We start from the raw sequence: 13839 nt of genomic DNA on the forward strand, positions 1-13839 counted from the left end.
CTAAGTTTTGCAAGAACTACAAGCCAAGAGTAAACACAGTTGTGTATTATTCCTTCATCATGTGTAATTATTGTTTACTAAAGCATACTTTCTTTATAACACCTTTGAGTGGTGCAGCTACTCCAAGCCAAGGACCACGTGTGTCCCCATCATGTCCCTGTCTGTTTAGGGTAGGTACCAACCAACCACAAAGTGGCTGTTTGAGCTTCAGTTCACAACTGAGTTGTTTAGCAGCCATGTGGCGCTGTTGAGCTTCACAATGTGCACACACCTGCATGATAGGATAGGAAGCTGAGTTTTTAGCAGCCATTACGTGATTTCTGTGTGACACTACAGTACAGAGGGACCCCCACACACACACGGTAACTGACACAACTTTCGCTAACTTTACATTATATACTATTTATAATAGCCTACGTAAAGAGTTAGACTGCAAAGAGACATTTATTGATTTGAATCAGCTGTGTGGAGTCAATTCAGTATAAGTCCGACGTTAGCCCAAACATTTAGATTCTCGTAGAGGGTTTTTTTCGATTCTGACGAATCTCTCTACGAGAGTCTAAAAGATAACCCCGCCCCTAACGTCGAAAAGGCACGTTTGTGCCTCAAAATCACTCTTACCTTGTACAAATGCAAAATCTAAGCTGCTTTAAATGTTGCCCCACTTGTTTGTGATCTGTGCGCACCCATATTAAACACCGCACATGCTTATTTTTCAATAAAAAAGGTATTTTAATCCACTCTGTCTCGGAATCTGGCAGCCATCTTGGTTTTCTCTCCATTGTAGATGCGCAAGAGAACCCTGGCCGCTAGGGGCGCGGGCAATGTTCTGTTGCGCATTTACAATGGAGGATTCCGAAACAGAGTGGATTAAAATCCCCTTTTTATTGAAAAATAAGCATGTGCGGTGTTTAATATGGGTGCGCACAGATCACAAACAAGTGGGGCAACATTTAAAGCAGCTTAGATTTTGCATTTGTACAAGGTAAGAGTGATTTTGAGGCACAAACGTTCCTTTTCGACGTTAGGGGCGGGGTTATCTTTTAGACTCTCGTAGAGAGATTCGTCAGAATCGGAAAAAAAACCCTCTACGAGAATCTAAATGTTTGGTCTAACGTCGGACTTATACTGAATTGACTCCACACAGCTGATTCAAATCAATAAATGTCTCTTTGCAGTCTAACTCTTTACGTAGGCTATTATAAATAGTATAATGTAAAGTTAGCGAAAGTTGTGTCAGTTACCGTGTGTGTGTGGGGGGGTCCCTCTGTACTGTAGTGTCACACAGAAATCACGTAATGGCTGCTAAAAACTCAGCTTCCTATCCTATCATGCAGCTGTGTGCACATTGTGAAGCTCAACAGCGCCACATGGCTGCTAAACAACTCAGTTGTGAACTGAAGCTCAAACAGCCACTTTGTAACGGTTGGTTGGTACCCTAAACAGACAGGGACATGGGGACACACGTGGTCCTTGGCTTGGAGTGGCTGCACCACTCAAAGCAGCACCTTGAGTGTGCTACAGTCCACAGTTGCAACTGACTAACTTCAGAAGATAGTCTGGTGCGATGGGGTTGGGGTCTGTTGATGTTACAGGCTCATAGCCTTTGTCACCAAGATTCCATCCATACTCCAGTTGAGTCCAGTACATGATGTACATGTACTGGAGCACTAAATAAAATATGTTGTTTTATTTTATGCCCAAAAAGTATATTATTCGAGAGAATTCTATTGTCCAGGCTTCCCAGCCTGGACAATAGACTTTCACCAATACAAAATTTGGACCCCTCGCACAGCAGTGAGCAGCAGAGGCTTTTCCTGGCAGGGCGTTAGTTGGATGAAAGCACATTTCATTATATTACTTACTTCAGCTCTTGATAATTGATTGATAATTGATTATGAGTTTGAATCAGCTGTGCGGAGGGATATATTATATCTGGAATAAGTAGGCAGTCTAATATATGATAATTCTTGTTTTATTGTTCCCACATTGTTGACTGCACTGACATGGCACACACAATTTTCCCCAGTAAGCTCCCTAGGAAACGTCTCTGTCTACTTTTTTTGTCTCCGGGTAGTTATATTGAGGCTGGGACGGAGGATAGTTTCTATTACTGTAGCTTGGAATTTCCTTTGATGTCATTGGTAGGCAAGTTTCTGTGCCATCTCTTAAGGAGGATAAGGTTGAAAATAGATTAAGTTATACTTGGTTGCATCATGCATGCCATGATGCCAACTTAAAGATCGAGTGCCACGATTTTTTCCCACCCTAAAACATGATCATCAGGTATTATTATAATATAAGGAGGAAGAACTTTTTCCAAAAAGTGTACAGTATTTGTTCAAATCATGCTTTTATGTGGACACCCCCACTAGCCTGGCTTATTAGCCAGTTCATTAAGTATGCCTGATTTGCCTGGTGGGTGGTGGTGATGGGTGGTGATCCACCTGAACTGAACCCACAGCTGTAGTTGTATGATAATGGGGGTTAGGGGAGGGGCTGATAGTGTGAGGTCACTATATTACTGTTTATTTCATTGGCACGTTTGACTGTCAAGGGTTCAGCCTCCAGGAAGAAACCTTAAATACAAAGTTAATAGACGCATGAAAAACTGGAAAAATACAAAAATTGTGGCTCACAATGCTTTTGCATGATGCGTTGTGTGAGCTTGTAGATTGGCTATTTTCTGCAGTGCACAGTAACCTATAAATCATTTGAGGGTCATTGCTACCTACTGTGTATGGGTCATGATGATGTTTCTGTGTGTTTTTACAACACTGGCTCCACACCTGGACGGAACTGTGTCCAAACAGCTGCCATTTTCACATGTCTGATCTATCATGTATAGTAATCACTAATCAGTGGTGGAAGAAGTACTCACATTCTTTACCTAAAGTCAGTTAATCCAAATTTACTTACAAAAGTATTGGCATCAAAATGTACTTAAAGTATCAAAAGTAAACTAGTTATTAGTGCAGGCGCCCCCGGCAGCTGACGTAAACTAGAGTTCTCAACAGGCCCGAAAATTAAGGCCCGGCCCTACTTGGGCCCTCATCAAACCCTGTACACTCAAGACACTGCCCCCGCTGCCACCCTTAGATCTCCATATATGGAACTGACCTGTTCTGACATTCCATATGTTGATCTAACCGGGTACACTACAGGCTTTAGTTTAGACATACTATTGGTTCGACTGTCATTAGACCGACAACCTACCTCAAACCCTAACCTAAACCTAGCAAGCACGGGAGCAGCGCATGTTCGACCGTTGTTTCCGCATGTTGGTCCGTTGGTGTGTCTAATCTGCGTGTGCATTCCGATCTGACCTCAGCAAACCCTGTACACTCAAGACACGCTCCATATTATGGCCAGACCTCATCAAACCCAGTACACTCAAGACACTGCCTCCGCTGCTACCCGTAGATCTCCATATATAGAGCTGACCTGTTCGGACATTCCATATATAGATCTGAACTCATCAAACCCTGTACACTCAAAACACACTCCATATATGGACAGTACATAATTAATTCCTTATGTTGATCTGACCCCCCCATGCCAAAGTGCCAGCGCTCGCCCAGCAGTCTGCCGTCACCCAGGGAGATGTGTGCATGCGACCTCGCCCTCTCGCCTTCAGGGCGTTTTACTTATATTTGTCTGTGTTTCGATGAATTGAGTACAAAGGACCCCAATGGAAAGCCATGCTTTCTTGAGTTTTTTAACCCACTTTGTATCTAGCTTTACTTTCCTATGCATTCAGTTTTTTGTTTGTTTTTTGCAAACTGCTAATTAAAGTATTCAATCAATCAATCAATCAATCAATCAAGTAGCCTATGGATTACATATAGCATTGTCTAAAGTTTATTCCCCTGCTAAGCTCTGACCTCGCTTTGAAATTATGTACTGTCTGTAACAACACCCAGAATCAAGGAAGGACGCCTACCACTTTTCTTGTTGGATTTGAGCAGCAAAGACGAGGACTTTCAAAAACTATTTCATTTGACTAAAAAGTACTTCTATAAGGTTACCTCTCCAGTAAATAACGTTTCGCTCAGTGTTCCTCTCTCTTGCCTTTGGCTTAGTGGGCTCCTTGGGAATGCGACAACAGACCAACGCAGATATAGACCTACGGGCAAAAATGTGCCATGTGCAGACAGTGCAGTCTGTGGCCTTACAAGGGCAGGGTGAGGTCATGAGAACTTATCTATGTTAGCTGTTTACTGTAGGAGGTGAGGCCTACTTCCTTTTGTATTGGCTAGCTACCTCAGTAATGTTTCTAGCCAGACTCTGAGAGGCTTATGATGCGTCAAGTCTGCCACCATGTGGCTACAGGTCCAACTACACCTACCTCTGGTTTGACTTTGCATTTGTAGATTTAATTTGGGGATTATAATTATCACCAAATGAACAATTTAGACCATATCATTGTACACACGTATTTCCAAGAAAGAAATATTAATTATAGAACCATATCTAGTATCCTGCAGTATGAAATATGCTATCCAGTATATAGTTATATACCATCCTATCCAGTTTACTTCCTGTTTACATGGAGCATAATTTCAGCTTTCACTGGATGCACCCCCTCATGCCCTTTTTTCAAATTAACAAATTATTGATTAATAATATTTTTTGTAGTGCATTCAAATTTCTCATCGACTTACATGGGAAAATGCACAAACTCACATCAAGTATTTTCACCTCAGAAACCGTGGGAGCTACGTAAGTTTGACGTAGATGTAAGGTGTAGTGATGTAGTGACGTCGGTCTCCACGCACTGTCCATGATGACGTCAGTCTCGGATGACACGGGTCGCATGAACCCTGCTCCTTGTATGGGTATCTCGTATTTCGATCTAGCATGGAATCCTCTCCAACAGTATTTATATTTATATTTCTTTGTCAGTTTGTCAGTATTATTAAGTGACATATGTGACTGGTATATCTATATGCATTAACTACATATCACCTGTGATACATCGTCCAATACAGCTAATTGGCCCAAATTATAATAATTATAATCCAGCCTACGGGGTTTGAGGACCATACGTTTGTGGTATGGTAGCCTAATATTAAACAGCAGACCGGAATGGGCGGCAATGGAAGCACGATGAGGAAGGACGAAGAGGAAAATGTCATAGTCATTCAAGGAGTGAAGGTCTCAGCAGAGGTCTTCCACCGGATGAAGAAACCCCAGGGGTCTTCACCAACACCACAACAAAACCAACCACCACCACCAAGTCCAATACCAAAAGGGCCATCTGATGCAGAAATACAGGGGGAAATGCGCAGAAAGTTTGAACAAGAGAAGGCTCTGGTGCAGGAGGCCAGACTGGCCCATGAGAGAGAAAGAGAACATGCAGTGCTAGTACTCAACGAGAAAGGCAAGACCCAAGAAGCGTTGGAGACAATGGAGAAGGCCATGTTACTGGCCAGACAGTCAGAGAGGAAGTTGGCAGCGGCCTTCTATAAAGAACAGTTAGAAATGCTGGAGAAGAAGAACCTTGAAAACTACAAGCAGGCAGCTGAACAATACAGCCAGGCAGCTGACAAGGCAGAGGCTCACATCCGGCCCCGATGCACAGAGACTGTGTGCGCTGAGCTGCAGGGCCGTGTGCTCCAGTGCTACCGAGACAACCCACAACATACCCTACTGTGCTCCAGCTTGACTGAGCAGTACATGTTGTGCATCCAGAAAGCCAAGAGAGGTCTTTTTGACCGTTTTAAAAAAAGATTTTGAAGTTAATTATCTTTGCCCATGAAGCTTTCAGAAGGTTCCCCTTCCATGACCATCATATATTCCATCATCTCAGACATCTGAAACATATTAATATTAATTTAAGCAGTGAAGCACACTTAGTCTGATTTTACTTGTCATGCTATAGTGTTAGTCGACAGGGTTACCCAATTTGTTTCGCCCAAGAGCCAATTTATGTCTAGGGTGACATGCTGAGTGCCATGAAAATGTTATTTTATTAGTTAGAATACGTAGACCGTTGCAGAAACATAATTGCCTTCCTTGACACATTAACCAGCGTCAATGAGCTGGCCCGGGGCTGATAGTAGGAGCCCCCCCTATCCTATAGATGAGTAAAGATGAGAAATTATTAAAATGTTTTAGAATAGATACTTTTATATTCTGGTATAATCTAAAGCAGCAACAGCATCAAATAGTTACAAGAAAAACACAAAATAGGTCAAAATGGGCTGATTTTTTTACAGCCCAAAAGGCTTCCATTGGCTTTCATTGCGTTGAATGATTGACAGCTGTCAAGATACGCCTGCCTGGTTTACTTGCCATTGTATTGGGGCTAAAATCTCTAAGCCAGCTCTAATGCCCGCCTCAGACCGTGAGGTCATTGGCTTTTGACCAATCACAGCACCTGCTCGTGTGTGGTTGTTTATGATGTGAAAGACTGGCGGGTGGAAGTATTTTAAATGAAAAAAGTTTATTATTTACTTTATAATCCGTTTTGTCCCGTGTCCGTGGAGAGGAAAATGAAGTTAAGAGACTGGGTGCTATCGTCCATTTTGGATATAACAAAAGGAAAGGAGACAAAATACGTTTGTTTTGTGAGTTTGAAATTATTGCTTGGGGCAGACAGCTGACCGCACACCGGATCCACAGAAAGGTATTGTGGTCACCGTCAGACCGTCTGCTTCATTCATCTCACAAAGAAGAAGAAACATAATCGCAGGTTTAATCACATTGAAAGTGGCTCGAGCTCTCATTGAGTTGGGAAGAGAGAGAGAGAGAGAGAGAGAGAGAGAGAGAGAGAGAGAGAGAGAGAGAGAGAGAGAGAGAGAGAGAGAGAGAGAGAGAGAGAGAGAGAGAGAGAGAGAGAGAGAGAGAGAGAGAGAGGCTGTGTTTGTGTGCGTGTGTTAGTGTTGTTTCGGTGCCATGTGTGTGTGCCTTGCAAGTTGCTTGCATCTTTATTCCACGCGCGCGCGTCTGTGTGTGTGTGCAAAGTGCAAACTGTGCATGCGTACTGTCATTATTAATGACAGTAAGAGCAGCTATCTGTATAGGCGGCGTCATTGCTGTACTTTGATATCTGGAATATGATTCTATTGCTGCAGGTTGAACTAGCATAGTATAATGGATGTCTTATAGCCCCCCCCACCCAAAATCACTGCCAGACGCCGCCACTGCTAGGGTGACATGCTGAGTAGACCTATTTGACAGTTGCAGAAACAATTGCCTTCCTTGACACATTAACGAGCTGGACACAGAAACACCCCTCTGCAGTAAAGTGAATGGAGTTTCATTTCTCTCCAAAGGCTGTCCCTTAGTCGGAACAGCCCTATTGTCTTCTGTCCCTCTCTGTCCGCCCGTCCATCTATTTATCACTAAGCACATCCCTCTTATTTTTGGGGTGTATTATCGTTACTCATTGTTCCAGTGTGATGATGAATTTATTTATTGTTGCGCAGGCACACTCGTGCGGTCAAATATATCCCAGTGATCCAAGAAAATGTCAAAGGGCTTTGTACATTTTCTTTTTTTAAATACAAGGGAATAATGTTACGAGAGGTCTATGTTGTAAAAAATGAATGATCTTGGAATGAAAACTATTAATGTTAAAAAAGCAACATTACCACAATAACAAGACTAGGTTTGCACCCAGATGCACTACTACTCAGTGAAACAATTATGGCAACTGCAGTACATTTTAAGCATAGTTGTGCTTGAAATGTACTGTAATTCTCCAAACTGTTCATAAATATTCAATCAATCAATCAATCAAAACTCGCCTACCACCAAGGTGATGGCAATAATACTAATCACTGTAGTCTTACTGTGCATAATTACCGGTACATGAAAACAAACTCCTGTTGATTGTTAAAGTAATGTCATGCACATCCAGTGCATAGGCTACTGCAGGCCTTGTTTTCTAGAAGAGATTTTGAGAACTATAGTGGAGTGGGTGGGGCTTAGCAAAGGGTCAATCAGTTTTGGTTGTATTTCCATTATTAGTGATATAAAAAAGAAAAAGGGGAACAAAGCCATAGTGATAAAACACACTGCGGAGTGGAGAAAGAATCCCAATTTTAGGAAAGACTATTATGTATTATTAAAAACATAAAATGGCTCACCTCAGAAAACACTAATGACAAAATAGAAACCAAAAATTCTATAATACATGTCATGTTTCATACACTTTGCCTTTGCCCCCTGCAGATCCTTTCAGCCGGACAGGAGAGAGGGACAGGATGGTGTGATAACAGTCAACAGTCCATTGAAGGGTGTGACCGTACATTTCATGAGGGACCACAGGGAAGTTCCCATCACCACCATCCATTTGTGAAGAAACAGGTCAGCACACTTTCACGTAGTCGAGTTTCAACAGAGCTCACTATGCCTTAATAATGAACCGGACTTCAAGCAGAGGCTCTGAGCTACCCCTGACTTTCATAAAGCTTAAGTTGTAATGTAATCTCTCAAGACTCTCAGAATCTGTCAGCACACTACCCTAAACATGTAGTCTGTCAGCACACTACCCTAAACATGTAGTGTTGTTGTTAGTAGGAATAACACAGAAGCACCCAGGAGGTAGTGGACTAAGAAAGGGGAGGTGCCCACAGAGACAAACCCAAGGAAACCGCTGACCTTGGTGTTATTTTGTTTGTATGTTATCTAATATCACCTATCTTAATGTATCACTACTGTTTGTAGTGTGCATGCAATACAATTTTAAACCATACCAAGGCATTATCTTTGTAATAATACATATTTATAACTGTAAGGCCCATCAAATCCATCATCATTGATTTTAGGGCAGATGGGGTACTCTAGGTTCATATTATTTATTATCAGACAAAAAGATAAAGCATCATAACACAACTCATCAGCAAAACCATATAGATTCATATCATATGCCGGTGACAGTAGTATATCTTAATGTGATATCATACAGTAGCCTATGTGTATTGATATGCATATGCACCATGATATGCACAGAGTAGGCCTGCATGACAAATATTTGGAAGTACCATCATCTCTCCCCATGATGGCGTTATCTGACCACAAGTTGAGCTACAGTATGATTGTACTTAATTTAAAATGTACAAATGAATGAATGCGAAATGAAAATAGAATACGATCTATTTAAATCTGCAATCTGGAACTTATTTTAATTAATAAAATGTAATTTCATCCAATCAGTATGGTAACGCGTAACTGAATACCATATATAACCAGCTCATCTGCAGTGGTTGGAGGTTGGAGCTGTGCATGTACAGGGCCATGGATTTGTCTCGATTTTTTGATTCGTGTTGTATTATTTTATCTAGGCCTATTAAGTGAGATAAAAAACAATAATGACGTGCTGCAGCTTCTGAATAATTTGTGTTTTTATCACAATTGAAATTGTTAGCATTTTAATACCAATGGTATTATTTTGGCACAAACAACAAAAGTGTTCTTTTTACGTGCATGCAGTTTGAAGTTACAATGAGTTTGTATAGGAAGGGGGGCGGGGCAGCTAAAATGAATATCAAGTATCTAAATACTGAATCGAGCAACTAAATAAACAAATAATCGTGGCCGTTTCACTCATATGGATACATTGTGACGAATCAACTGACTGAGAGAAAATTCTAATGTTATTGCTGCTGAATTAGTTAAATTTTCACTAGAAACAGATGATCAAATATTATATAAGTGACATGGCTGTCACTACAGATCCACCTCCCTGACAATATAGCCAATAAATTGATATAGGCCTACATAATGAGGTTTTTATGTATTTATCGCAATTCAATGAAATAATAATGTTATGTTATGAGGTCTAGCCAACACCAACTCGGGATTCCTTGATCGCTGACCTCCACAATTAATTTCCTATCCAACATCAGGTTCTTGAGCTCTTCAGTGTTGTCAGCCAAGCTGTCGCGCCATAGCACGTCTACATACTGTAGGTGGTACGCTTCTTTCCCCTTGTGGCTTTGCCCTGGGTTGGCTCCCATAGAGGCAATTTACTTGCCTCAAGTTCTGGGTGCATGACGCAGTGCCCTGCCAGCCTCATCCTTCTCTCTCTGACTTTGTCCGTGACCCGTGGTAGGTCCACATAGAGGTCCACATTTCTGATGCGGTCCGTCCATGTGACACCTAGTGCCATTCGTAGCATTCTTGTGTAGACTCCATCCAGGGCTTTTTCCTTTTGTATTGTAAGGGTCCATGTCTCGGCCCCATACAGCAGTACTGACTCCACAGTAGCCTCTTAAGGTCTTCTCCCATTCTGATTTCCACACTCCTCATCCCGTGCAAGGCTTTCCAGGCAAGTGCTCTGCGAACCTTCAGATCCTGTTCAGTTGAGGCAGTCCAGGCCCTGAGGTACTTGAAGTCCTCGACTCGCTCGAGCACCATCCCGTCTGCAGTGGCAGTTTTGTCCTCTGTGTCATTACCACTGTAATTTTCTTTGTTTTCTTGGCATTGAGCTTGAGGCCGATCTTCCTGCACTCCTTTTCTACTGCCAGTAGTAGCTCCCTTCCTTTCTCGACTGTATCCGAGATTAGGGCAATGTCGTCTGCATAGTCGAGGTCAGTGACCATGATGGGGTACTCGCCTTGACTTCCTCGGGACCAGAGTGAACCATTGATTGCAAGTCTCAGTGCATGATCCAATGATAGTATAATAGTTTTTTTATTCATGGCAGGAATGAATGAATAATAAATATATGTTGGTGACACAATTAATTGGTCTCGCATGCAAGTAGCCTACGTGTGTGATAAAATAGGTTGTATGTGTTGATTTTGGTTCAGCCTGCTCTGCCTCATCTGAGCATCTGGAGCGCATGCATGCAGAAGCAGTGCACGAGCGCAAACGTGTGCATGTGTGGCTCAAGAGCGAGCTTGTGCAATGCATTATGGGGTAGATTTGCTTCGCTGAGTGAATGTAGTGACCATCGCATGTTCCCTAGAATCCCCGATGCATTGTGGGATACTTCAGTCCACTATATTAGGGTGCAAAAATGTTCACTACACATTCAGATATTAATCCAAAATGGCGGAACCCCAAAGTAGTGCACTATATGGGGCATAGGGAATGAGATTCAAATATGACTCACAACCATGAAGTCACCTTGCCCCCCCTTTCTGTTCTCTCCTTCCTGTCTCTTATGAGAGCAGGGCCTGGGGACAGACATGCAGAGGAGAGAGTTACCAGGACATTTCTGTGTATGATGGAGCTGAGGCCCCATAGGAACGTGTCTGAGATCCCTTCTCTCGAATAGCCTACTGATTCTCAAAGTGGGGTCCAGGGACCCACAGGTGTCCTTGAGGGAGCTCCAGCGTGTTCCAGGCAAAATGAGGAACAGTTAAAAAACGTCAGCCCTAATTTATTCTTCGGGCTGTTGAACATTTGAACATTTTTGAAAACTATTTGGAATAACTTTGACATGCCCAAAATAACCCAATTCAGATCAAGCCCGTTCTTATTAGGAAATGTAGGCCATACAATGGATACTAATGTCTAGTACTTAATATATAAGAAAAAGTTGTCTGTTCACAAAGCATGCCTCTTTTGTTATTCAATACTCATTTTACCCGTTGTCAGTTCTTAGTGACTACACCAAGACGCCATTATCACAATGACTTGTAGCCAGTCATAAAAGGAACACAGACAGGCAGATGAACATGCAGACTATCTGTGCATTTGGACAGTGCGCTACACAGCCCTCACACCGCTGACCGATATGGCCATATTATGCATGGTCGTATCAGAGGCAACCAGACGACACAAATTGTTGTTGTTAATGTTCATCATCAGAATTGATTTTTGGGATGAATAACAAACGTCACATCTAACAATACATGGTGTTGTGTCTGACATCAGTGCATGTTGAGAATCTCCATATGTGCATGTGCACGGTTTCTGTTGTGTGAATGCTTTCATGATTTGTGGCATTTTGTGCAAAACAACCTTTGGAAGCCAATTATACCCATTCGGAATGGAATAGAAAATTATCATATGTCTACAGAGAAATATGTGTGAGGTTTGGACAAAATATGTCGGAGTTGTAGCAGACAGACAACAGACTGACTCACAGAAGTGAAAACATACCTCGCCTTTGGCCTTCTGGCCTGGCAGGGATAATTAAAAACTAGTCCCTGTTGATATAATCCTATCCATATCAACCATTGTCTTTATGAATAATAGAGACATAAAATAAGAATACAAATACTGTACGTTATCATTAGTTTGTATTCATTTTGTATCACAAAAGCAATCAAAGTATGCCAGCATAATATAATATAGCCTACAAAAATAAAAACATTTACGTATTTTTACATTAAATCTCATTAAAACGTTTAAGGCTATAAGGACACTTTATTTCTCAATGGAAGTAAATTAAAATGTATATTACTGTCAAAATATAATGCTTTATGTAAGACCACATATTTTGTTCATGAAAAATGAATAAAATATAAGTTGCAGATTTTTTTTAAATAATAATCAAAATCTGAAAGCATACATACAGTATAAAGAACTGATTTGGAAATGGTTTGACACCTGTCAAAATGCACAATTGAATAGCAATGATATACTAATTGCTGTAATAAACTACTGCTGCTGTAAAAAAGACTACTTGTCTATAAAGCTCTCAATGGTCTCGCACCTTCCTACCTACATGACTGCCTGCCTATATGTCCCAAACCGCCCCCTAAGGTCTTCCACTGCTGGCCTGCTCGCTTTGCCTAAAAAAATGGCAACTAAAAAATACGGGGAAGCAGCTTTTTGCTTCTACGGGCCGTCGGCATGGAAAAGCTCCCACTGTACCTTCGTCAGGCAGCCTCTGTAGACATTTTTAAAGCTCAGCTCAAGACCCACTTCTACAACATTGCTTTTAATTGATCTTTTATTTTTTATTTTTTTGTTATTCATGTCCTCACTGTATTGCATTACTGCTTGTTTTTTAATGTCGTTGCCTTGCTTTTCTTTTATTCTCCATTGTTCTGTAAAGCACTTTGAGCTGCATTTCATGTCATGCAAGGTGCTATACAAATAAAGTATTATTATTATTAATAATAATTGAATGATGTATGGGCTGGTGCTTGGTAGTTGGTACTTGGTAGCAAACTGAAATGTGGGGAAGAGACTATTTCGTCACACTCAGCTCAGTGAAAGCACAGCGCAGGCGCAAAAGATCGACTGTGCATGCATTGCAGCTGTGGGTGTCCTTTCCTACATTTCTCCGTCTAGGATGGCGGTAGACGCGATTGGATAGGTGGATGATCTTTCATCGTTCTGGGCGGTGCTTGTAGAATAACACTAAAGCTCCATCTTTGTAGAATTTGACAGGAGCTTTGACCTATGTCGGGAAGGACTGCAAGCCCGGGGCTGACGTATAGTAGGCTACACGTAGATTCTCAATATGACAAGAACTAACTATATTAGCCATTTCTAAAAAGAAAGACAGGGGGTCTTTCGTATCATAATATAGGACTATTATGTACATGACCCTCAGATGCTGCCTAATATCGCTTTTACTGGACTGACAAATCCAACGGAACTAATGGGAGACACACAGGCTTAAGATAAATCCTTTTTGGTGAATGACACTATCAGATACTGGCTATAACAGCGGAGACACGGACGTGCGGACATGGCTGACAGAACTGCTCCGAATTGCCACCTGAGACTCGAGTGGGTTTACGGATACCGGGGACACCAGTGCCGCAACAACCTGTACTACACAGCGGCTAAGGAGATTGTGTATTTTGTCGCCGGTGTGGGAGTTGTGTATAATACACGGGAACACAAGCAGAAATTTTACTTGGGACACAACGATGACATAATCAGGTAGTGTAATAACACACCGCCGCTATACCACACCAC

General features: G+C 41.8%; 2 protein-coding genes across 2 annotated transcripts in view; both read left to right on the forward strand.

Annotated features, from left to right (window-relative positions):
* Positions 1–5109: 5109 nt before the first annotated feature.
* LOC310877641 (MICOS complex subunit MIC25-like) lies at positions 5110–5739 on the forward strand (the record flags this gene model as incomplete). The annotated part of the gene is made up of 1 exon (XM_083791590.1): positions 5110–5739. One exon carries the CDS (start codon positions 5110–5112, stop codon positions 5737–5739), a length of 630 nt encoding a protein of 209 aa, XP_083647716.1.
* Positions 5740–13590: 7851 nt separating this feature from the next.
* eml5 (EMAP like 5) overlaps positions 13591–13839 on the forward strand; it is a 62575-nt gene continuing 62326 nt past the window's right edge. Inside the window, exon 1 of the mRNA XM_083791321.1 lies at positions 13591–13803. Within this exon, the coding sequence (XP_083647447.1) occupies positions 13607–13803 (197 nt within the window). The 5' untranslated portion in view covers positions 13591–13606. The remainder of the gene's footprint in view (positions 13804–13839) is intronic.

This window comes from Protomyctophum parallelum, assembly GCF_964188405.1.
Source record: "Protomyctophum parallelum genome assembly, chromosome: 20".
In the NCBI taxonomy this organism is placed as follows: Eukaryota; Metazoa; Chordata; class Actinopteri; order Myctophiformes; family Myctophidae; genus Protomyctophum; species Protomyctophum parallelum.